Raw genomic sequence first — 27,118 nt, forward strand, 5'->3', positions numbered from 1 at the left:
GAGCTGGATCTTTAAGGATCCCAAACGTGTCTGCAATTCTATATCTAAGAGGAGCCTTTTTGGACATGTTTTTCAAATTAATGGCTATAGGCCACTGTATAAAGTTGTGTGATTGATGTAAACACAAGTTTTACCGAATAAATGTTTTTGCATTTTGACTTATTCTGAAACGGGTTGTGCGGTGCACACCAAATACATTCATGCAGAAGGGTTTGATATTATTATAATTATCTTACTTTGATTATAAAAAAGATTCTTTTTACTTATGAAAACTGATGATACGCTATTTCTTTGAATTTTTTTAGGTATCTGAGCATTACTATTGAATGTCATTTAGTGAAATGGTTTCTGATCTTGCAATTGTTTTCTTAAACATGATCCGTTAAATTGTTAATTTGTTAAATCTTTCACTGAACTGGCCTGTTTGGATTTACCCAGTGTGAGTGCTCTATATTCAAGACCACAAAATTCTCTCGCGCTATACGTCCTCCAAGGAGTGCATAATAGGGCCACCGATTGGCAACAACCGGTTTTGTTTTGCGTAGTCAACTCCTGATGAGGCTCATTGACTCTGTTGAGCTCCTGGCTACGTTTAGTTTTCTTGCTCACATCTCAGTTCTAGTTACTCCCTTAACATGTACTTACCAACAAAGCACTTGGGTTATTCAGCTTAACTTGTCCAGTGTTGTGTCCATTCTCTGTGCACTTTGTGACACTGAGCTTCTAAGATTGCTTTTATAAAACTTAGTAGAAAACAGAAAATGTCCTAAAATAACCACCGATTACATGGTTTTAGATACCTTTGATGATCAATTATAATGTAACAATGTTTACCATTTCACATTTATATTATTGATTCTTAATAAAAAAGAATAAAGAAAAATATTTTATGCCTGTGATGAATGAAATTACAGTAGATACTTTCAGAGAAAGGACTGCAAATAAAATTGCAACCTTTATTCCCTTCATATTTGTAGGTAATTAAAAAAATGTTAAACATTGTTTAAAAATTAATGGAAGAAGAAAATGCTTCCAAGTCTGTTGAGAGAGGTGGTACGTTACAGTATGTCAAAGAAAGAAATCCTGGAACACAACATCGGGGGCGCTGTTGCGCAGCTGACCAAGATGGCTGCCGCCTGAGAGGCTCTGGCCTATAAATCCTCTGAAATATCCTGCGTCCAGACTGCCCAAATAACCCCGGGAACCAGCAGAGCAGCTTGCTGATTGACTCAGGCACCCCCGGGTGCAATAACAGCCCTCACCGTGACTCCCCAGGGTAGCTGTGTCTGGTGGAAGCGGAGAGCCCCACGCGGGCAGAGAGAGTGGAGGAGGGGCAGCCACACGTAGCGTGAGCAGCGTGTACAGAAGCCGTGGTGACCTGATACATCCTGGCAGGGCGAAATATCACGCTCCTCCTTGTAAGCTCCGAAACGGAGCGCTGAAGTACACAGGGGAGAACTACACTGCCGCTGCACCACGAAAAACCCTGCCAGCCAGAGACCGTATCACCAACACAAAGCGCAGTGTACGGAACCCCCTCGGAAGACCAGCCCTGGACGAGGGACCTGGCACAGAGTGGAACTGCAGGCCCGTTGCCCCAGATAGCCTGGTCCACATCCCCGAGTTGACGTGGGAGAGCACCGGCTACAACAAGCCAGCACGTCTCCTATGAAGGTAGGAACAACATCGGCCAACTCAACACCATGGAAGGGGGTGGATGAGCGCCCACCCCGCTCTCCGTCGCCGTCCGTAAGAAAAGACTGCTCATAACAAGGGAACACGGGAGTGCTGCTTCAAAGGGCCCGAAGCACCTAACATCGTAAGAGCAGCCCCCCCCGCTCGCAGCCTCGATGACCCCCAGGCACATCCAGGCGTTTGGCAGACAGGGGCGTGCCGTGGTGCATACACGCCTCTCCCGGGAGCCCACAGGTGCAGCACGACACTGCACGAGCGGAACAAAGTTGGGGACTCAATAAATTGGCCTGAAATTGGTGTCTCCCACTCCTTCTGTACAAGATTAGAGGGGGCAAAATCGACACACGTCAGACGCGGACCAGCCCCGATCTTACTGCACCACGAGGGCCTGAACTTCAGGCACCCCCGCAAGTCACCCAGCAGGCGGCTACCCCATCCAGCCAGGACACCCAGGTCTGCAACACCGAGCAGGCAATACCAGAGGCTCCCCTAACACCGGGAGAGACGGGTCCAGCCCCTGGTGACACCTCTGCAGACCCGGATATACAAGGAGGGAGGCAGGCGGGACTGCGGTGCTGTTGGGAATGTGGGGGGCTGAATAGTCATAAAACATAATGGGTATAAGCGCAGACAATCGCTACACCTGCTAACAGACAGATACACGTACTTGGCCCTCACAACCCGCTGCCACATCTCACAAGGCCCCCCCTGAGAACCTTACAGACACTTACCCCCGGATTGAGTAACACTAAACCACTCGAGCACGCCCGATGCGGAGGGAGGCCAGGGGTAAGCAGAGTACATTAACACAGCGAGATAAAGAGAAGCTGATACCACTGGGCAACAGTGAGACTGGAGGATCGGAACAAACCATATTAATAAGTGGAAGGTAATACATGCCTAAGGCTTAACGAGAGAACCACCGCAAGACGGTATTGGAGGCGTTGGTGACTCTGGCGATAACAACACACCTGAGATAACACCACACCAGGGCCTGGTAACATTGCTCCGACAGACAAAGCCCCAAGGAGAGAATGGTGAACCTGAAAAAACAAGCCATTATGGAGCTATTTGCACGCAATGAACCTCCAACAACCCCAGGCGACGACCCAGGTGGACGTGACAGCACTTAATAAGACACTTAATCAGACACTGCTGCCCCTGAAGAGCAGTACAGACAATCTGGGTGCAACATGGTGAAGTTTGTGGAACAGCTACTACTCGATGTCCTGGAGAACCCTCCTCTTGTTGAGCATGTATATGGTCGAGCGCGCACACCGATCACTAGCGGCAAACCACCCCCTTGGACAGCCAGGGAAAAGAAAAACTTGAAATTGAGCTGCTCCACGATCAGACTCTTCCCAGACTTTAGTACATTGGTACAAGACCAACGAAAGACATTCCAAGCGGCCAAGAATATCCTGCGAAAGAAGGGAGTGAGATACTCAATGTTATACCCGGCCAAGCTCCGAGTCCAACACAATGGCACACAACAATGTTTTTCACCACCCCGGAATCAGCCGAAAGATTCACCAAGAATATGCCAGACCCAGGCGGATCGCCACAACGATCGCCTTGAGCATATCGCCATATCCTTTACAATGCTAGCTGTTTTGACATTAATGATGTGTCTCCAATTCAGGTTCCCCGGGCACACAAGGGAGGGCCTGGCCACCGGACGATGGCCGATGCCACATGGAGCCTAAATGCCGCCCTCAGTGGCGTGGGTGGGAGGGAGTGGGTTGGGTTGGTTTATGGATGGATGGGAAGGGGTTATGGGAAGTTCATAAGGCCTCCCCATGGGTGGCCCTAAGGGGGAAGTAGAGACACAAGGTGAGACAAGAGTGATAGGTGATGGAAGCACTATATGGTACCACCCCTTGACACAGTCACTTACGATGCGACACATGGTGCTCCGAACAAAAAGAGTTCCCATCATGGGCGGGCGACAGGATAACCCGTTCTCAATAATGTCCTGTAATATAAGAGGCCTAACCAACCAGAAAAAGACTCAGCTAATCGCAAATTACAGCAAAAACCACAATGTCAACATACTATGCATACAAGAGACACACCTGGCTCATAGAACACCATCCCTCCACTACCGGGGTGGGGAAAACAGATATGGGTCGTCATTCACAACCCGCACAAGAGGGGTCGCAATCTACATACACAAATCACTGGATTTCAGGCTACATAAACAGATATGCGACGATGAAGGAAGATACATAATCCTAGTTGGGGAAATCCTGGGGCTGAAACTCCTGCTGATAAACGTGTACGCTCCTAATACGGACTCAACATTTTTTCCACAAATGTGCTAGACACATACAGGGTCATCTGGGGCATGCCACGATCTGGGTTGGAGACTTCAACATGGCCCTCACACTAGGGCTTGACGGATCTTCCACAGTACAGCTCACCTTACCCCGAGCCGCACAGGCATGGGCAGTTATAGCACAACACCACGACTTACATGACATATGGAGGGAAGAACATACGCACAGGAAATAATATACCTACTTTTCTAATGTTCACAAGACCTCATCCCGTATAGACTACATAATGACCACATCCACCAAGGTGAGAAATGTAACAGAGGTAACAATATTACCCCAATTCCCATCTGACCATTCCCCCATTCTAGCACGACTGACTGCCCCGACAAGCCCCCTGAGACAGTTAAGGTGGAGGTTCAGGGCAGCTGCCTTGCAAGATGGGGCATTCCGCGAGGAAATCAAACAGGATATTCATACATACTTTGAAACGAATGTAGACTCGGGCCCTGACCCAGGTATAATTTGGGATGCCTTTAAAGTGTATGTGAGAGGGTGCTGCATATCCAGAGAGGGTGGGGTGCTGAAAGCTCTGAGGGGATCCATGCACAAACTTAAGGAATCTATCAGGGCCCTAGGAATCAACAAGGTGCCCAGAACTCAGAGAAAATATGGGACTTCCTAAGGGAACAAAGGGAAGAACTTCATCAATTAGCAAATGGGGAAGACAGGTTCAAGGGACCGGCCAAGCAAAACACTACCATGGGCCATAAAACAAGAAAGACAATTAGTCCCTATAATGGCGATTGAAGACCCTGCAGGGCAACTTGTCCGGGACGTGGATGGAATTAACTCGGTGTTTCGGGGGTACTATGATCAACTGTACTCTACCTGCATCCCTGCTGGCCACGATGCCATGATGAGATACCTAGACGAAGTAGCGCTAGGGTGGCAGGATCCGGAACAAGGAGGAGAACTGAACAAACCAATAACGGAAGAGGAGATCCAAAAGGTGATCCAGTCCCTACCAAATAGCAAAGCACCGGGCACCAACGGCATAACCGCCGAATTCTACAAGGCATACACTGACATCCTACTCCCCAGCTTGCGAGATATGTATGAGAATGCACTCGCGACTGGCTCACTCCCGAAATCCACTAGAACTGCACTATTATGTTTGATTAACATGGACAATAAAATCCTGGCAAAAATATTAGCAAAGAGACTGCTCCCACACATGGAGGCACTGGTTCTCCCTGACCAGGCTGGGTTCATACCTAATCGATCCACACAACACAATCTGCGACAAGTGTTTGAACTCATGTCCAATATAGACCTGAAGACTCCCATAGCGATAGCGGCATTAGATGCTGAGAAAGCTTTCGATTCCGTGGAGTGGCCCTTTCTCTTTAAAGTGCTGCGTCGCTCAGGCCTAGGGTTGCAATTTATAGAGTGGATTAGATTGCAATACACTGCCCCGAGGACAGCAGTATTCACGAATGGGATAGCATCGGAATACATACACCCGTCGAGGGGGACGCGCCAAGGCTCCCCCTTCTCCCCGATTTTGTTTGCCTCAGTGATGGAACCACTGGCATGCCATATCAGGGAACTACATGCACACCGGGGAGTTCGACTACAAAAACAGCTCAATATCATGTCCCTATATGCGGACGATATCCTGCTATACGTGAAACACCCAAGACTGAATCTCCCCCTGCTAATGCTAGAAATCTGTAAATTTGGTGAACTCTCAGGGCTCAGGATTCATTGGGGTAAATCTGAAATGCTGCCACTAACCCCATCGGTAATCCGAGACGATGTAGGACAGGAATTCCGTTGGTGCCCCCAAGGAATCCGATATTTGGGGGTGATGGTGACCACTAATGTGGGAAACCTCTACTCCAGTAAACTACTCCAAGACACTGGATGTAATAGAGCATAAAGTAGAATCATGGATACACCTCCCCTTATCCCAGGCAGCACGTATCTCGCTAGCCAAAATGGTCTTTCTCCCCAAATTGCTCTATATCTTTAATAATGTGCCCATCTGGCCCCCTCAAAACTTTTGGACACAAATAAAAAGCCTAATGGTAAGGCTGGCATGGGCAGGGAAACGTGCAAGAATATCCTACAATACTCTGGTAATGCCATATGAACAGGGCGGTTTGGAATATCCAGATCTACACCTATACTACCTAACAGCACAGTTGCAATATATAGCAAGATGGGTACCTTACACATCAGACTACCCACACTCCATACTGGCTAGAGAGGCGACTTCTCCTGGCGACATAGTGGGGTAGTTGTGGGGCACGCGACAACAGATGCCGATGAGAGAAGTCCAACCCACAGTTGTGACATACAGAGCCTGGGGTCACATAGCACAACTGACGGGCGCAGAGACAACCTACTCCCCAGACATCCCGCTGTACAATATACAGGGCATACCACTCATACGAGAGATCATTCCAGATCCACCTTCAGAAGGTAGGGGTCCAGACACTAGGAGATCTGGTGCATGAGGGGAATGTTATACCCTGGGAAACACTGCGAACAAGAGGGGAGTGGACAGCAGTGACACTCTTTATGTACTATAGAATCAGGGAAACGCTCCGAACCAAATGGTCCGAATTTCCTAGAGCGCCACATGTCCATCCGGTACTGCAATACGTGATCAAACCACTGTCATCCCAGAAATTGGTATCCACCATATATAAACTGGTGAGGAATAAGAGGGTAGTCCCAGAGCAGAGGTTCAGAGCCATCTGGGAAGCAGACCTTGGGGAGGTGATAAGCGACGAACATTGGAAAACTATATGCATGCAAACTCGGAAATGATCAATGAACAACAGATTTAAGCTGACACACTATAAATTCCTTTACCAGGTTTATTATTCCCCAGATAAACTACATAGAATATACCTCGACAAATCATCCGAGTGTAAGAGATGAAAAGTGGAAGCCGCAGACTTATCATGTAACCTGGACCTGCCCGCAAATACGGCTCTCTTGGGAGAGAGGGTTGAGGAGGCTATGAACGAAATGTTGATAACTAAGTGGGAATATACACCTACAGTATGGCTTCTGGTGTTGGTAGTGGGAGGCTCTAGATGGGGAAGGAAACTGCTGGGAATGGCCTCAGCAACAGCTCAGCACCTCATAGCCACCACATGGGACGGCACCGGGATTCGCAAGGTAGGTGGCGTACATGCACTTATGTGAACAGAGGGAAACCCGGTATGCACAAACATTACCAGGCACCAGGCAGCCGATAGATGACTGGCCACCCTTTCGACAGTTCTATGCTGAATGGTAGCGCAATACAACGTCAGGTGAGGAAGGCTCACTGCAATTATGACCAGAAACGTCATGCAACCTACCCCCATGGAAACAGAGTTGGGGGTTGGGGTACGTTAAATAACTATCTGTGTATATGCAACCATAAGCCAAGGCCTACCAAGACCTTTTTCCACTCGTGAATGGGCTGCTCAGTACCAATCAACTATACAAACACTGACCTTTTGAAGACTGTAAACCTTGCTAGCCTATGTGTCATCAGGCAGAGGGGGGAGGGAATGGGGGGCTCCATGAGGGTTTCTTGAAGTAGATGATAATGTATGTTGTTGTTGAAATGAAAAATGACAAAGAAAGTTTAAAAAAAGTACTGTAACACAACATCAAACCCAAGAGACGTACAGAAGGTTTGAAGTTCAGAAAGTTAACATCAAAAAAGTCCAAACCGGGGGCGTGGCTTGGAGCGCCATCGATGTGGCTCCCGTGTGAAGCCCGCCATATCAGCCCATAATGCGAGTTCCCGAGATCCCACCGAGCCCCCAGTAACACCGGGGGCCATCGGAACATCAAGTGCGGCGATTCTCCAAAAATCGGAGCATAACGCTCCCCAGGGACCCGGCTGGGCTGCCGTCTCCGCGCGGCGCAGGACTCCGACTCCCCAAGATGGCGGGCGCTCTCGGCCCACAGCTCTGAAGTCGGCGCTGAGACCTTCGGGGGCGGCCCACGACCATCTGACCCGGAACACACACCAGCCTGCTGGGGTATGGCCACGGGCCCTCCTTGAAGCCAGCACTCAGGATTCCGGGCGGAGGGGACCCCGTGGTGGCCCCATGAGGTCCCACTCTCCTCCTAACTCTACTTCCTGGGGCGCCCCAGCCCATTTTGCTCCCCTCAACTCTACGGGCATCCTCTGGCCGGTCTGCAGACCTGGTGCCCCCCCGCCTTGGGCCGACTCCCTTAAGACAAGACATTAGCCTGATCGAGCTGAATATAAACCAGAGTTCAACCTCGCCGCCTACATCCAGCTCCCACCTCTCCCCAGGCAACATGTCCAAACAAGCCAAAGTCACCAAAAATGCGGACATTGCCACCATGCTGACAGCCTCCGATAAGGGAAGGAAGCCCGATACCGCTGGACCCGCCATGCAAGACCAGTAAAAGGAGGGGGATCCCCCGGCCACCAGGGGCGACCTACTAGCATTTATGGCGGATATTAAAGCGGAATTCAGAGCCTGCATGACAGAAATATCCACCAACCTGGAACAGACCAACAACAGAGTCTCTGAGGTGGAGCAGAGACTGGGAGAGGTCGAGGACCACACGCAGGACCACACAACGACACTGGGCGAAGTCCAGCAATCATTTAGAGCCCTTCAGGACAGATGTGAAATCTTGGAGTACAAACAAGAGGACTTGGAGAACAGGGCCCGACGCAATAACCTCCGAATCCGAAGGGTTCCCTCCTCGGTCCCGGACAACCAACTGTCGGAATACGTTGGGGATTTTTTCCAGGCCCTCCTCCCGGATAGGGACAAGCACCTACTTTTGCTGGACCGCACCCACAGGCTCTGCCCTCGCCGTGGGGTGGAAACAGACCCACCACCAGATGTCATCACTAGGGTCCACTTCTACGAGACTAAAGAAGCCATATCCGCCATCAGCCGATCAAAGGATGAGCTCACCTACTTAGGCTCACGCCTTCAGATCTACCAAGACCTCTCTCTCCTAACCCTTAAGAAGCGGAAAGCTCTTCGACCTCTAACCATCTTCCTTCAGGAACGCCAGGTCCGATACAGGTGGCTCTTTCCAACAGCCCTCCAAATCTCATTCGACGGCACTCTACGGAGAATAGCTCACCTAGAAGACGCCAACAAAATCATGAACCCCTCCTCCCCCACGGGGGCCGCCCCGTCGTCTCCGGAGGCGACAGATAACCAGGAGTTCTCCCCCACCCCGCAGCCCAAACAGCCCGCATGGTCAAGAACCGCCTGGAGCGGCAGAAGGAGATGAAAGACACACAAGCAGATAACGGGAATCACGGCCGAATGACTAAGTTAGGGGCCTTGGTACCCTATTCAACGACTCGCTCCCTCCGAAGCAACCCTGGGTTGCCACAGCATGATCCGGCAGGCTTCACATACGGCGCATGCCCATTCCAAGGCTCGTTCCCCCTTCATGTCCTTAGAAATCCAAGTCACTCTATTGTTGCAACTGGCCCTGTTGGCCATGGGGAAGGCCGCACTCACAATGTCGACCTCCCCACCAGTTAAAAAGTTAGCCCCCCGTTGGGGGCTCCTGTTAAAACCCCAAGAGCAGGACATCTCAATCCTACCCAACACCAATGATGGCATCTGACGACCTACCCCCCAGCCCCCTCGCACCCCAACTCAACACAGCGGGGATTTTGACCCAAGAAGCTCGAACTCTACAATGCCTCTCGCTTAACGTTAACGGGCTGAACTCCCCTGCTAAGCGGAAATCTATCCTCCAGAAACTGCAGAATGAGGAAGCCGGAGTGGCAATGCTACAAGAGACTCACCTCCTCCCAGGGGACTTTGGGCGTCTTCGATCACCCCTATACCCGCTGCAATTCCTCGCCTCCGGGGGATCCAAGAAGGGGGGCACAGCGATCCTCTTCAGGAAGGGCCTTAACCCCCAGATCTTGGACTCAAGATCATGCCCAGAGGGTCGCTTCATGGCAGTAAAGTGCCTCCTGTTGGGGGATCTATACACCTTTGTCTCGGTCTATGCGCCCAATTCAGGACAAGCAAGCTTCTACGATTCCCTGGGTTCCGCCCTCTCGGGCTTCACGGAAGGCCAGACGATTCTAGGGGGGGGACTTCAACGGAGTTCCGGACCCCACCAAGGACAAATCTCACCCTCCGACCCTAGGCGATTTCGCCATAGCCCTCAGCCTCCTACGCTTATTTAGAACGCTGATGTGGTGGATGCGTGGCGGGTGCTTCACCCCAACGAGAAGGACTTCTAATTTTTCTCCCATGTCCCCTGAACCTTCTCGAGGATAGATCTCCTCCTGACCTCGCCCCAAGCCCTCTCCGCAGCCAAAGATGTCTCCACCGGCTCCATCATTCTGTCAGACCACGCACCGATAACCATGGAGCTTCAAACCCAGGACCCCAGATCCGACCCCACACGCAGATGGTCACTATATGACCCCATCCTTAACGACATGCTGGCCAGGGATAAGATCGCAACCACAATTAAAAACTTCAAGGACAACCCAGCTTCGAACACTTCCCTTGCAAATAATTGGGACGCGATAAAAGCAGTGATCAGGGGAGCCCTGATAGCCCATGGGGTGGCTTTCCATCACCATCGCCGACAGACTCGGCAAACCCTCGAACAAAACCTGCAATCGGCGGAAGAGGCCCAGAAAAAGAAGGGGTGGTCTCCCAAATCTCATTGAGCCGTCCGTATAGCCAGAAAGAATCTGGAGGCCCACTACGCTGATCATACTGCACAGTTGATGGCCAAGACCAGGCAATTCTATTACGCCAAGAGTAACAAAGCTAATAAGCTCCTACTAGCCAAACTGGCCAAAACAAGACGAGTCAATACCATCGTGGGGCTCCGAGACCAGCAGGGTAGGACACACTACGGCGAACTAGAGAAACAGCGGTTGGCAGTGGACCACCTGACCCAAGTAATGACGGCGCCCCCGCGGGACCAGCCTCAACAAGAGGAATACCTACGAGGGGCGGCCCTACCACGCTTGCCTACAGCAACGAGGGACATCCTTGAAGCCCCAATAACGGACGAAGAGGTCGATGAAGCCATTAAAGCCCTCAGAACTCGGGCCCCGGGCCCAGATGGCTTCACATCAAGATGCTACAAGATATTCAAACCCCAGCTAATCCCCTCTATGGTTACACTCTTTAATTCATTCAAGGAAACCGGGTCAGTGACACCATCGATGCAGGAGTCCACAACTATCCTCCTCCCTAAGCCTGGGATGGACCCCAGGAATCCGGCCTCGTATAGGCCAATTGCCTTGCTAAACATTGACGCGAGCCTCTATTCCAAGATCCTAGCCAACTGGCTTTCCCACATCCTACCGACTCTCATCCATCCAGACCAAACGGGCTTCATTCGGAACAGAGCGGCCGGAGATAATATCAGAAGAACCCTGAACCTGGTTGACATCACCCACCGGTCTGCCCAGGGCATCGCACTGATGGCCTTGGACGCCACCAAGGCCTTCGAGAGAGTTGACTGGACGTTTATGAAGCTCACCCTGGGGGCCTTCGGCTTTGGCCCAACCTTCCAATCCATGGTGATGGCCAATTACACATCCCCCAAGACCCTCCTGAGAATCAATGGCTCCCTGTCATCTCTGATCCCCCATGTCTTGTGGAACAAGACAAGGCTGCCCTTTATCCCCCCTCTTCGCACTAACGATGGAGCCGTTTGCCCAAAGAATCAGACGGAATGAGTCTATTAAGGGTCCCCAGGTAGGGCTCTCCCAACATAAAATCGCGCTCTACGCCGACGATGTTCTGCTGACTCTCTCAAATCCCAAGGACTCAGCCAAACACACCCTGGAGGAAATAGCCAGCTTCGGACGGGTCACCGGTTTCGCGGTTAATTTCCCTAAGTCAGTGGGCCTCGGCGTGGGCCTTCGCCAGGAGGATCAGGAGGCATTATACAGGCTATGCCCGATCAGATGGGAGAAACGAGCTATCCCCTACCTGGGTGTCCAGATCCCAGCGAACCCAAAGGACACATACCAGGCGAACTTCCCCAGATTATTCAGTGAATTGGAGGGAGACCTGAAGCTCTGGTCCACCCAGGAGATCTCTTTAATGTGGCGGATCACGGCCGAAAAAATGAACCTGCTTCCGCGGTTCCTATATGCCTGCTCTGCCCTTGCGGTGGCCATCCCGAGGCAGGCACTCCAAGACCTACAAAGGAAGATGCTCAGGTTCATCTGGAGAGGCAAGAAAGCCAGGATCCCCCTCAAAACCCTGCTGGGGAGTGCAAGGCTGGGGGGTCTAGGGGTTCCTGACCTTCAGGCCTACAGGGCGGCAGCACAGCTGGCAGACATCCACGCCTGGCAAACCCTCTCGGACCGCCCTAGATGGGTAGAACTAGAGCAATCCCAATTGCCGCTCCCTCTGCGATTCCTTCCACACATCCAGGCCCCTCTGAGAGATCACTGGACGACACTCCTTCTAACCACCAAACATATGCTGATCACATGGGACTGGGCCCTGAAACAAAAAGGCATCCCAAGAGGACAAGGCCCTCTCTCCCCTATTTTCCACAACCCAAACTTCTCCCCGGGGTCAAAGCCCCGAAACTTTCAGAACTGGATCAATGGAGGCCTAGAGACACTGGAGCAACTATATGCCGGGAACGTGCCACGCACCTACGAACAATGCAAGATGATGTTTCAACTCCAAGAAAGGGATAGGTTCACATACACCCAACTCCGTCACTGGTGCTCTCACCCCCAGACCCTCCGGGCGGCGCTCTGCCCTCTTACCGCTCTGGAGTCAACGCTGAAGGATCTGCCAGGCCAGGGTAGGATTTCATCCCTGTACAGACGCTTCTTGAGCGACTTCCTGAACGTACGGACACGAGCCATGGCCCAATGGGAGGCCGACCTGGGTCACCCGATCGAGGACCAGACCTAGGTGGACATTTGGACCCGCACCCACTCTTCATCTACCTGCGTGACCAATAAGGAATGCGCATACAAGCTACTACTTCGATGGTACTACCCCCTTCCCCTTAGGCTACACCATATGAAGCCCCGGGTGGACCCTTCCTGCTGGAGGGGATGCTCCCAGCCGGGCTCCTTCTTTCACATGTGGTGGAGTTGCCCCAAGATCCAGCGATTCTGGGAACAGTGCCTGGCAACGATCAACCACATCACGGGGGCTTCCCTCCCATTGGAGCCCCAGACGGTCCTACTGGGGGTCCCGACCCGGGAGTCTACCCTCGCTCTGGGAACAGAGCGAAACTAGTGACACAAGGCCTCCTGGCGGGCAAAACCGTACTAGCCCGCTTCTGGAAGTCCCCGGATGGCCCGTGCATGGCCCACTGGTGGGGCAAACTTTGGGACATCCTGATAGCGGAGAAGGTGACTGCGGCAAGGGCAGGTGTCCTCCACCGCTTCCAGAACCTATGGGCCCCAGTACTGGAGTACGATCAACGTTTCCCCGCCTTAACATTTAAACCCCTCAGCGCGCGATGGACTCTAAGAGACCAAGGGCCAACCTGAGGGATGGGACCCACGGAGGGCCAGCCATGTGGGGTCTGGGGACGAGGAGAGAGAGAGGAGCTCCAAGGGAGGGGGGGGTGAACATGAACGAGAAAGTAAAATATTGGTGTATTATCCTTATACAATGTGATATGTAAACTGTCCTGCCTTGGTTTAAAATAAACATATTTAAAAAAAAAAGTCCAAACCAAATGAAGGTTAAAATATATGCAGATCGATACATTTTTTTTTCTTCTGTCAAACCCACACCAACCCAAGCTTGTGAATCCACAGAAGATGCTATGCTGGAAACATACATAGTTTAAAGCACAATCCAAGTAAGCTATTTCAGAGGTAAATCACACCAACTACAGTTAATTTGGTTGGTTTGTGGAGATACAATTGAGGTCCGGTTTTATATTCCCACATGGAGTGTGAAATAGACTAAAGAAGAAATATTTTACCTTTAGTTTAATCAGTTTCGAGAGGTCCCCTATTTGGGAGAGACTATTGTCCGATAAATCAAGGTGATCCAGGGATGTGCAGCTGTTTATCTGATCAACAGTCTAGAAGAAGAAAAAACCTCAGGTTAATTATGTTATCGTTGTACACACACATCTAGATAACTAAAGTTTTATCAAGTTAAGAGTAGTTAAATTGACACAAACCAGTGAAACCATCATAAGGAGCAAGTTACTTACCTGTAACTATTGTTCTCCATGGGTCTGGCATGGATTCGCATGCTCATTAATATTCCCCGTTGTCAGGCTTGGAATCTTCGGGAAAAGAAAGAACAGTTCCACTTTCACTTTAAAACTGTATTTCTCCTCTAAACCAATCACTGTCCTCTCGGTCATACTGCCCCTATCCAATGATAGTCCTCTCCCTAAGCCCCACCTCTGGCAGCCATCTTCAGATTTGTTAAGCACGTAACGTGGCACTATGACCAAGAAGAGCCGTGGAGGGGCCGGAGGGAGGGTTTTCATGTGAATCCATGCCAGACCCATGCTGGTGAACAATAGTTACAGGTAAGTAACTTGATCCTCCAGCATAGGGTCTGGCATGGATTCACATGCTCATGAACAACGAATACACAGCAGTAAAACATCACACAACCATGGAAGGTGACAAGGCTCAACAGAAGCAATTAACTCTAACCTCTGGAACAGACTCTCCTCAAGCAAACCCGTTGCGTAGCACTGCTTGGTCGACTCTGGACTCCTCCCTGGAATCCCTGTTGATGCAGTAGAACTTTGTGAAGGTGTGCGTGGACCTCCATGTAGCAGCCCTGCAGATGTCCAGCAGGGGCACACCAGAAACAAACACTGCCGTCGCAGCGATCGCTCTGGTGGAATGGGCTCTCGGACGGCCGGACAGCGGTCGGTTCACCAACCAATGACAGTGGGTGATGCAACCGGAGAGGCACCTTGAAGTGGAAGCCTTGGACAAGACCTTCCCATGGTTCAGCAGACCATAGTTTACGAACAGTTGTGAAGTCTTCCGAAAAACTCTTTGTGCATGTCATGTAGAACTTCAGTGCACGAGCAACGTCCAGCGAGTGCAAGGCCCTTTCCGCCGGCGACAAAGGTTTTGGGAAGAAAACAGGCAACACCAAAGGCTCGTTGAGGTGGAATTCCGACAGAACCTTCGGCATGAAAGAGGGGTTCGTGGGCAGTACCACCCTTGATTTGTGGAAAGTCAGGTACGGTTGCTTGCAGCATAGGGCCTGGATCTCACCTACACATCTGGCAGAGGTGAAGCCACAACGAAAGCCGCCTTCCACGAGAGAAACTTGAGTGAGGCCTGATGGATAGGATCAAAGGGGGCCCCCTTAGGGGGCTCCATTGAGCCTTGTAAGAATCACGTTGGGTTGCCACACCGGGACAGGTGCCTTCACCAGCGAGAAAGATCAGAAAAGGACTTTGAGAAACTCCTTGACGAGTCTGTGGGACCACAGCGAGGACCTTCACAGGGACCTGGTGTAGCAGGAGATAGCCGCCAGATGCACCTTGATGGAAGAGTGTGCCAGACCGGCCTTTGCCAAGGATAGCAAGCATGGAAGGATCCACTTATGGCCCTAGAACTTTAAGGTCGACAAAGCCCTGGCCTTGGCGAGGAATCCCTGCAGTCCGCTGGCAACTCATAATCTCCAAACTCTAAAGCTGCAGAAGCCAAGCCTTCAGGTTCAGCGATCCTGAGTCGTGATGAAGGATTGCGACTCCCTCTCTGGCGAGAAGATCCAGAGCAACCGGCAACTTGACTGGAGGTGACGCTGACAGGCTCAGGAGGTCCAGATACCAAATCTGCCTGGGCCACACCAGGGCGATGAGTATCATCTTGCACTGACACTGACTGAGTGTGTTGATGACTCATAGCAGGAGAGGGAAGAGAGGTACAGAAACTGCCGTTCCCACTTGAAGGAGAACGCCTCCCCCAGGCTCCTCGGCTGGTGGTATCTGCTGAAAAACTTCTGGCATTTGGAGTTCACCGCCGTCGAAAACAGATAGATCTGGGGTCTGCCCCAATTGACGAACAGGTGGTCCACCTGATCCTGACGAAGTTCCCACTCATGGCAGGAACACAGGTCCCTGCTGAGGGAGTCTGCAATGGTGTTTTTGACTCCCGCCAGGTGAAGAGGGACGAGGAACATCCCCTGAGCGATGGCCCAGTGCCACAAGTCCTGTGCTTCCTTGGAGAGTGCCAGGCATTGAGTGCCCCCTTGTTTCCAGATGTAGAACATGGTGGTGGTGTTGTCTATGAAGATCCTCACCTCCTTGCCTTTCAGGGACGGTAGGAACGACCTGAGGGCCCAGAACACTGCCCGTAGCTCCAGGATGTTGATATTCAGCTCCGTCTCTTCCGGCAGCCACAGGCCCCTGGCATGTAGGCATCCGGTGTGTGCTCCCCAACCTTCCAGGGAGGCGCCCATGGTGACAGTCTCCTGGTATGTTTTTTTTTTATTCTGTGCCCTGGGAGATGTGGGAGCGGACCCCCCACCACTCTATTGCCCATCGGAACTCCTGGTTGAGAGGGATCTTGTCCGTGAAACTTCCGGACACCTGTATCCAACTGGAATCCACAAATTCTTGAAGGTGTTGCATCTACAACCTGCAAAGACAGACGAGGTAGATGCAAGAGAACATCATGACCAGTAATGACTTGATGGCCCGCACTGTGGCCGTCCTCGTCGATGACAGCCATTGCATCTTTCCTTGAATGGCTGCTAGCCTCTACTCCGAGGGCGACGCCAGGCAAGAGACCATGTCGAGTCTGGCGCCTACGAACAGCGCACTCTGCTATGGCATTAAGCAGGACTATGGATAGTTGACAGAGAATCCCAGATCTGTCAATAGTCGGACAGTCATCTTCATGTGTTCATCGGCCAGCTCCCTCGGCGGGCGCGAATCAGCCAGTCCAGATACAGGTATACGTGTATGCCCTCTAGACGTGCATGGGCCGCCACTGGTGCCAGGCATTTTGTGAACACCCTTGGGGCCAATTTCAAGACAAATGGTAGGACCTTGAACTAGTAGTGCTGGCCCTGCACTACGAAGTGTAGACATTTCTGATGTTTCTTGTGAATGGGAACGTGGAAATAGGCGTCCTCCAGGTCCAACGACGTTAAGCAGTCTCCTTTTTCCAGTTGGCCAAGCACGTGTTGCAATGTGATCATCCTGAATTTTTGGGACTTGTATTTGTTGAAAAACTAGACGTTATGGTTACAGGTAAAAACAAAAAACCATTGAAATTCACAAGTTATGGTAAGCTAAGCAACCATAACTCGCCACCACTGTGCACTGCTAAAACTAACACCCACGACATCAAAGATGACATGACAAATGTCATTGATGACATAACTGATGACATCATATATGTAGCAAACTTGTTTTTGTTCACTGAAAAATCCAGGCCTGGTGATTTTCTTTACTCACAGTAAGAATTTTAAAATTGAAAAGATGTTTTACATCTAGACATTAACCTTGTCCTATGTTGTTAGGGTACTTTCCTTAGGGCTTGGCCTCAGCTCAGGGTGTACATACATGGCGAAATAAGCACAACTCAAATGCACAATTCATTTGTATACATGATAATAAACTATAATATTATTCCCATTTTCTAGTGATACTCTTTCTCTCCTTCTTATTGCAGTTTCACTTTATGTGCCTGAAATTCCAATGCATTGTGTCTCTTTATATGTATTCTTTGTACTAACACAAGTGTGTAGTAAGTCTCGTATTGTTAGCTATCAATTTCAACTTTAACGGTAGACAAAATTCTGATACCCTTGAAATCATTATTTTACTGACCGATATAAACAGAGTAAACATATTGTACTTCTGTGGTGCATGCTGCACCCATTCTCCATGTGTATGTATATGTATGATTAGGTTATTTTATTAACAAGAACACTTCAGTAGAAACATTTTTATTTAAATTAGTACATTTAATACAATGAATAGTTCATAAGTGGTCCCCCCAATCATCAGTAATATATTGTTACCAACACTGTACAAACAACCCCTTCTACCGACTTTTCATCAGATTTAATGTGATATGTGAAGTCATCAGTGATGTCATCAATGACATTTGTCATGTCATCTTTGATGTCCTGGGTATATAGCAGTGCACGGCGATGGCTTGAGTTATGGTTGCTTAGCTTACATAACTGGCGAATTTGAATGGTTTTTCGGTTTTATTTGTACCATAACGTGCCTTTAACAATGTTTCTTAACTGAATTTCATAGGTTTTTACTAGTGCACCCTTAATCTGCTACAAGTCTCTTATATTATACTCACCCCCAAAGTAGCAGCTGTAGAGTCCGCGGACAATACGAATGTCCGAGGATAGAAGCTAGCATTCAAAAAGCCCAGAAGCACAGGGGAGAAGAGAAAATATTCTACCCATCAACCAACAAACTCATAAAGCAATGTTATATTTACTGCACCCAAATATACCTTTTTGTACAAATTACTTGAAAATGTACAAATAATTTTGAATTTATAACACAATATAATGGAATGCACCAACCATAAACCATAAGTGTACACCTCATATAATCACTTCAATACAACTGTTCATAGAGACTGACATAAAACAAGCGCTTATTCTAAATCAATCTCTCACCAAACAGTAAGTACACTGTGTTTATTTCTTTATTAGCATTTATTATGTAAACATGCATTATAAAGAAAAAGCACTAGAACTTCCCAAAAGAAGAAATGGAACAAGTTACTTACCTGTAACTGTTGTTCTCCAGCATGGGTCTGGCATGGATTCACATGCTCATGAATATTCCCCGTCGTCAGGCTGGGAATCCTCGTTAAAGAAAAAACCAGTATCAGTTTCGTTTCTGATCTGTCCCTCCGATGGGGCCTTCAAGCTCGACCGGGGCCTCTCCAGGAGCTTCGCCGGGTGCTCGCCCTTCCTCTTACCCGAACCAGAGCGTTGGCTCGTGGTTGATGGTGCCGGGGAGGATGCGCCCTGCCTGGCGCCCGTAGAGACCGACCGTTCGGCGCTCCCGGTGCCAGCGGACTCGCGGTGCTTGGCCTTGTGTTGGACCCCCGTCGCCGGGGCGTCCTCAAAGGTCTTAGAAGACCGCTCAGGTTTCTTCTTCTTCTTCTTCTCGCCTGACGGGCTCTTCCCTTCCAGCCAGTTGGCGAGACGTTGATGGCGGTCCTTCATTTTCCGCTCCGACATATTGCCGCAAAACGCACAGTCCTTCTCCACGTGCGTCTTGTCCTCATGTAGGCAGTACAGACAAAAGGAGTGTTCGTCCTCCTTAAAGACATTCTGAAGCTGGCATCCAGGGCAGAAACTGAACAGCTTTCCGGTCGTCGAGCTTCCCTTCTCCTGGGCCATGTCCGAGATGGGCCTGAGAAACTTCTGGAGTCCTCCAAAAGCGTGACTCGACGAAATCTTCACCCTTGAGGGGCGTAGACGAATCCGACACGGGTCTCCGTTGATCGGATGAAGAAACGGTGGAGGTTGAGGCTCTTTTGACCGAAAAATCGAAGTTTTGAGAAAAAAACGTGAAAAAATAGCACTAACGCTCGAGAGCAATAGCACGAGGATCCCAACACTTGAACGTGCGGTAAAAATCTGAAGATGGCTGCCAGAGGCGGGGCTTAGGTAGAGGGCAGTCATTGGCTGTGGTCAGTATGACGCAGAGATCAGTGATTGGTTACTACTACGAAAGACAGATCAGAAACGAAACTGATACTGGTTTTTTCTTTACCGAGGATTCCCAGCCTGACGACGGGGAATATTCATGAGCATGTGAATCCATGCCAGACCATATGCTGGAGAAGAGTGATGATAACATCTCTAATGGTATACAATACATCTTTTAATATAAACAAATATTATTTGTACAGAATAATAATTTGTACAGACTTAACCAAAATAATCATTTTAGTTTTTTCTTACAGTACATAGTTTTCCTGAAGAAACTACGCCCCAGTTTAATTATACACAATCCCAAGAATCACAAAGAGAAGGCCTATCCGCAACTGTACATAATCAAATCATGAACTTGTCTGCAAAATTGTATCAAGTAATGATTTTAAAGAACCTTTACAATATGTGAAAAATCATGTAATTAAACATTTTCCCCATCACTGTCCTTCTTGCACCTGTCCCCCTTGTCCCTAGCAATCATCCCCATCAAATTACGAAAATTTAAATCAAGGACGCTTTGATGAAACCTCACTCCCTTCCTCCCCTGATCATTATTGTACAGAAATTCCTGATTCTCCCATTTATGCTTCCCATTCCGATACCCCATCCCCTTCATTAATAAATATATTTTTTATACTATAAATGTGTTCTGTATTGTGTGATTTATTTTTAAACCCCCCCAATTCTGAGTCCGCGGACAGTGCCACCTGTCCGGGGTGTCTGCACTCAAAATGGAGGTGCCTCCAGACAGGTGCGATGTCTGGACAGGTCCGGTTTCGCATGACGCACTTTCCGCGGACACCACGCCTGCTCCCTGAGATTCCTACACGATGGGTGTACGTGGACGGCCGTCAGGGTTGCGGACGGCCACGGACGTCATGATGTGACCGCACCCGTGAGGCGTGACTGAGAACGGTGGCAATGGACAGTTTAAAAGTGCATTTTCTGCCAATCTAGGGTGTTTCAAGCAGATACTTTACCTTTCCACAGCTCCCAGACCCATTCTTGATTGATCTGGCAACTTTTTACAACTTTTCAAGCCCTATTTTTGACTCAGTAGTCCATGGACAATCACGGAGTCCGCGTCAGCTCCTCTGGAGGGACCCACCCATTTGTTTTCCTCCTTCTCAATCTGGCTGTCCAGGAGAGAGCATTTGGGAAACGCCTACTGTGCAGATTTTTAAAAACCTGTTGCAATGACATATACTTTGGCCATCTCTGCTTCCCAACTACCCCCACCACCACCTCAGAAATCTGAAGGGCCTGGACAGGGGAACAGGCACCGAGATACAGATGAGGATCAAGAGGAAGAAGAGGATGAGGTGGAGGAAGTCTATCTCCAGTACTTGGAGAGTCCTGGGTGTGGCAGTATTTTACAACAGTTGGAAATGTCCCGAAGGCTCGTGTAAGCAAGGTGAAATGCACTGAGTGCAAAGTTGTAATCAGTCGCGGGAAACCTGGCTTGTATTCCTACGGGACTTCTATGAGGCGCCACACCCAATTTAACCACCCAACTGCTCTGAGGCAGGCGATCTCTCTCTCAGGTAAGAGTAGCCACCCATCATCTTCAACTGCTCCTGTTAGCACAAAGGACACTCCTTTGGGGCAGAGGATCCCAGCAGCGGATTCACAGGCTATACAGATCACGGTTGACCCTTACCTTTCGAGGGTCACAGTGCTATGCTTGCACTGTGAAGCACCGATCGGTAGGAGGAGCAGTTTCAGAGTGCTTTTGAGGCTGCTGTCATGGAACACCAGAAACACTGCCCCCCATCTTAAATATTAGGCCCATCCAACATCTTCCTCCGTCCACCTGCTACTACGTCTTTGCGATTGATACCGCTTCCCTTGCCTTACTGTAAGGCACTCATGGAGGCAACAGTAAAGACAGACACAAGTGATCACAGTACAAGGATGTTTATTAAACTGTATAAATGGGTGAGAAAAACACCTAATCTACACCTAAATTTAACATGGGAGAAAGCTACGACCAGTCTTCAAATGGAGAAGAAAGGCTGTGAGACCCGAAAGAACAAGGAGGGAAGTGTCCTTGCCCTTACACCGCCCACTTCATCCCTCACACTCCATACCATGACATTTAAAACTCATGGAATCCAAGAACTTCACCCAATTCACAGTGCTTGACATACACCTTCAGCCAATGGACCTAAGAGTCCCCCAAGATCCATAGACTCTGCCTCCTCAAAGATATAGCCATAGCCAAACCCAGCAAACCTGATTGTTTAATCCCCCACAGTCCCCTTTCCATGCCAGGCATCCTTAAAAGACAGATGTGCATGCTGTGTCCGCAGACATCAGGACCACTCAAATGGGTGGGTGGGGGGATTTAAACTCAATTTCAGTCATTTATTCTTTAGTGGTAACTCTGAAAAGAACTTAAATTACTTATGTGATACATGATTATGGTGTTGATGTATCTATTTATTGTGTATTGCTTTCATGACTTTCTTGTCGAAATAAAGCTGATGAAAATTTTAAAAAACTTTTTTTGCTTTTATGTACAGAAGATCTATGCACGGTACGTCTTCCCTTACAATTCTCTTAAACAAACTTTTTCAATACGTTCCCAACATTGTAAAGAAAAATTGCATTTCCGACCTCAGTAAAATGAACTCCATCTTCACAAAAAAAAATTGACACCATCAGACCTTATATTGTCATTCTTAAAAGATGACATTCCTGCAGAATATAAAAAAGCAGGTACAGCTTTATTCACAAGCTGTCTAGATTCTTCCATTTCTGGACTGAAAACGTTTGGACATCTCCAGGATTGCCTCAGATTCATTTCAGGAAAAAAATCTTTGCAGCAGGAAACAGTTCCATTAAGCCTTTTCAAGAAGTCCTTTGGGGGCAACCTGCAAATACATTGGAGTAACATACCCGAAACTGTCCCCTCCACAATGCACAATTCCAATGTCTGAACATTTAAAGTGAGCCATACTCTGACAAAATGAGAACAAGCTTGCCCAGTTTAAGCCACAAACTGCATGCCACAAAACGTCCACTTCTGCCAATCCAATACTTCCAAAGATGCCATGATTTTCAGCATACACCTTCAATGACTGAATTGAAGAATCTCCCAAATTCCACACACACTGCTTCCTCAAAACCATTGCCATATTCACTACACACAACAAAACACCTACTACCCTTTCCTCATGTAAACCAGAACCCAAACACCTCATTGGCTAATCCCCACATTCCCCTTTCCATGCCAGGCATCCTTAAAAGACCTGGACATGGCACATGCCATCTGCGGAATACCACAGTGTCTGCGGACCCCGCAACACAGGGGCTACCCATTCCACTTTCATGTTCTCAACACTCCCTCATTGGCTGATTTCAAAGAGTCACACATGCATCCACCAATCACATCCAAAAACTCTACACCTAACCCTGTCATCTCAGTTCAACACTTCAGATGTATAGTTGAACTTTAGAGTACATATCACCTGTTAATCACAGCCATCTGCATCAAAACATACTGTGAAATTCTCCATTTCTATTTCCAGATTCAACATCTTCATCTAACAATACATCTTTTACAAATATATCCATGCTACCTACCCTTTAATAAGCTTTTAAATAAGCATATTCTCTTTTTAACCACTCCAGCAAAATCCATGCATTGCAGCATTCAGTACCTGCTCACATGAAGCAGCAAATCATTACAATGCTGTGCATTTAAAAATGTTTCTTTTTATGAGCAAATTCATGAAAGATAAAAAAAATTCATATGTCCATTTATAGCAGCACTGTGTGTAACTATTTTCTAACAGAAATAAAAAGCAGATGCAAAACATTTGCAGAATTTAAGTGGCACTAGGTTGGTGCAAGTCTAATATGTTGTCTTTACATGTATACGAGCCAACATAACCCATTCCAATCTGTAGGTGCTTATTAAGTCTTCATTTTTTTCTTCTTTGCATTCTGTGACTTGTAATTCCACTTCTCCCATTATAAAACTCAGACTACAACTCCTACAATTTAAACATACTCAAGACTACAACTCCCACAATGAAAACATTAAAAACAGTACTGGAATGGAATATCCAAAAGTGTGACATTTATATCAAATAAAAAACATTAAATGCTGTGCGTTTAAAAATGTTTCTTTTTAGGAGCATGTTCATTAAAGTAAAAAATAAATCATGTGTGCATTTATAGCAGCACTGTGTGTAACTTTTTCCTAAAACAAAGAAAAAGCAGATGCAAAACGTTTGTACAACATTTTTAACTGGACTTGGTATGTGGAAGTATAATATGTTGGCAGTACATGCATACTTGCTAACATAACCCATTCCAATCTGCAGGTGCTTAGCCAGTCCTGGTTTTTTTCTGTATAATCTGGAACTTCTAGTCCAAGTTTTATAATGGGAAAAGTGGAACTGCAAGTCCCACAAGGCTAACAAAATAACTAGGACTAAATAACCACCAACAGAATGGAATGGATTATGGTGGCAAGTATGGATAAGATCAATCAGGCTTCATACCATTAAGACAAACCTTTGACAATACGCGCAGAATAGCCCACTTAATAGTGAAAATAGGAATGATGCAAACCCCTGCAATGCTAGTAACATTAGATGCAGAAAAGGCTTTCAACATGGTTGAATGGTCACTATTATTTCACATACTACAACACATGTGTTTGGGGAGAATTGTATTCAAATAGTGCAAGCCAATTATAAATCACCATGTATCCGCATCACACTGAATGGAATTGTTACAGGTAAATTAACACTGGGACGGGGCGCAAAACAAGGCGGCCCCCCATCACCTTTGCTCTATGTGATGAACCTGGAGCCCATACTATTTAAAATACGGGACAATGACAGACTCAGGGGAATACCAATGGCAGGAGAACCACAGAAAGCAGTAGCATTCGCGGACGATATGCTGATAGCGTTGACAGACCCAGAAAATTCACTCCCGACACGAATGCAAGAATTAGATACATATGGAGCGATATCAGGTCTAAAAATCAATAGACAGAAATCTTACATTTATCGGAAGACCAGGAAGTGATAGATAGGTTGGGAACAAAAATGCAATTAAAAAACACAAAAAAGGGTATATCATATTTAGGCATAACCATCACAAAAAATATTGAGCAAATCTATAGCGCAAACTACCCGCAGCTTGTAGAAGAATTAACCACGACTTAGTGGAACTGAACCCTCTTACAGTATCATGGTGGGAGAGACTGATATCGATAAAAATGATTTTACCGAAATTACTATAACAAGGCAATCTCGTCATATATCTGGAAGAAAACACCCCGCCAGAGTAGCAATGTCTACGTTAACAGCTCCCAAAAACAAGGGTGGCATGGCGCTTCCACATTTCTATGCATACTACGAGGCAGCACAGATATGGTTCATGAAAGAATGGTCAGCAGAAGGCCTACACAAAATATGGGCTAGACAGGATAGGGCAGTTGCAGGAACACCCGTTTTGGGACTGATGTGGTTAAATAAACAAAATAGACACCCTAATATTAAGCTAAATGAAGTAATAGGTGTAGGTGTGGACCTATGGGATTCTCCAGTTTAAAGAGGGGCAGTTATGGTGAAACCAGCCCCATTTTGCCCGATGTTCGGGAACCCACAATTCCGACCATGGATGGAAAAAAGGACATTCAGGAAATGGAAGGAAGCAGGCTGTAAAAAGATATGAGATATGCACCAGGCCCAAACCCTTAGGACCTTTGAGGAATGTAGTCAAGATTTGGGTCTGACAGGGAAAGATAGGGTTAAATATAATCAATTGAAGCACTTGCTGACCACCCCAACCATTAAGGAAGTGGCAATGAGACAACGAACACCATTCGAAAATGATATAACAACCCACTCGGGGTCTAAAAGCCTTGTCTCAAGTCTCTATAGATTCCTAAACGAACAGGAGGAAGTAGTCCAATGGAATATGACCAAATTGGGAAAACCCCTAGGGGAGATAATCACAAAGAACCAGTGGGAATACTTGTGGGGAGCCATCCCAAAACTAACTCGAGCCATACAGGTGAGAGGAATGAAGATACAAATCCTCCTAGAATGGCACTACACCCCAGAGAGTATGTATGCAATGTTCCCCCAGGCACCAAATCATTGTTGGAGGGGATGCAAGAGAGTGGGAAACTGGAAACATTTATGGAGGGATTGCCCAGTGCTACAAACATTCTGGGACGGGGTAAAAGGTCAAATGCAAGGGATGTTTCAGGGGTAGGACAGCTGAGGGAAATGGTCTGGTTGTGTGGTATGTGGGAACCAAAGTAAAAAATGCCAACTAAATCCCAGAAACGGGGGTTCATGGTTTTATGAATACCGGCATGGTTGGTGATAGCACAATGATGGAAACAACAAACACCACCCACTCTTCAAGACTGGTTACAGAAAGTGTGGAACTTTTTATCATTGGAGCGGGTAACATATAGAATCCAGGGAGACCAAGAGGGATTCAAGAAAGACTGGGGGTCAGTATTGAGTTATCTGCAAAGTGACTATATGAAACAATGGTGCCCGCACAAGATCAGAATATGGGACATTGTGGGATCCTGAGAGAAATACAGACATTCAAAAAAGTGACAATACTTCTGGTGGGGGGAGGAGTTGATTGTTGAATTGACATGTTGATGTTATACAATGAAAACGAATAAAAAACATGAGAAAATGTGCTTTTGAAAATGTATGTTTTATGGATCAGTGATCAGAAATAAACTAAATTATCTGATGTGCGGACATCTCACCTATCTTTGCCCCTATTCATCGCCTCTTGCAATGACACGGATTTCTCTGACTTTTTACTATGCACTTTTGACTCCATTTGACCAACAATCCTGCTAGCACATTTACACCTTCTCATCCCAGTCCTCAGCCTTGGATCACTTCTGAAATTCAGACTCTCAAAAGTGGTGCAAATTACGACATCTTCTCTACTCCAAGCCTACAAAAATAATTCCTTTGTTGCCCTAACCTCTGCACTGGACTCTGCCAAATACTCCTACTTCATAAATCTAATCTTCTCCCCACAAAATCCCCCTCGCAAACTTTCATCTACATTCCAATCTTTGCTCACACCTCTCAAGCCAATATACATTGCCTCCTTCCTTTCGGCTAATGACTTTGCAAACTAGTTTCTGTATAATCCCTCTAAATGTTGTGTCACCCGCACAGCGGTCCTCTCTCTCCCTCCTGTAAAGAAGACATGGTATCAAATAGTAAGACAGAAACAAGTGATCACAGCTCAAGGGTGTTTATTGAACTTCAATTGGGTTTGAAAAACGCCCATCTAATCCTAAATCTAAAGATGGGAGCAAGCTACGACCATCAAATAATAACAGTCCTAGTCGAATCTGTCAAAAATAAAAGGGCCTATACTAATAAACATATTGCCAATCCTCACTTATAAATACAAATAGTGTGGGAA

The 27,118-nt window shown here is 47.8% G+C and overlaps 1 protein-coding gene across 3 annotated transcripts in view; it reads right to left on the bottom strand.

The window, feature by feature from the left end:
* Positions 1–27,118, bottom strand: part of CEP97 (centrosomal protein 97) — a 1,492,335-nt gene that overhangs the window by 1,010,740 nt on the left and 454,477 nt on the right. For all 3 annotated transcript variants that reach the window (XM_069637315.1, XM_069637314.1, XM_069637316.1), the window contains one exon: positions 13,959–14,060. In XM_069637315.1, the coding sequence (XP_069493416.1) occupies positions 13,959–14,060 (102 nt within the window). The remainder of the gene's footprint in view (positions 1–13,958; positions 14,061–27,118) is intronic.

This window comes from Ambystoma mexicanum, chromosome 7p, assembly GCF_040938575.1.
Source record: "Ambystoma mexicanum isolate Mex_15411 chromosome 7p, UKY_AmexF1_1, whole genome shotgun sequence".
Lineage (NCBI taxonomy): Eukaryota > Metazoa > Chordata > Amphibia > Caudata > Ambystomatidae > Ambystoma > Ambystoma mexicanum.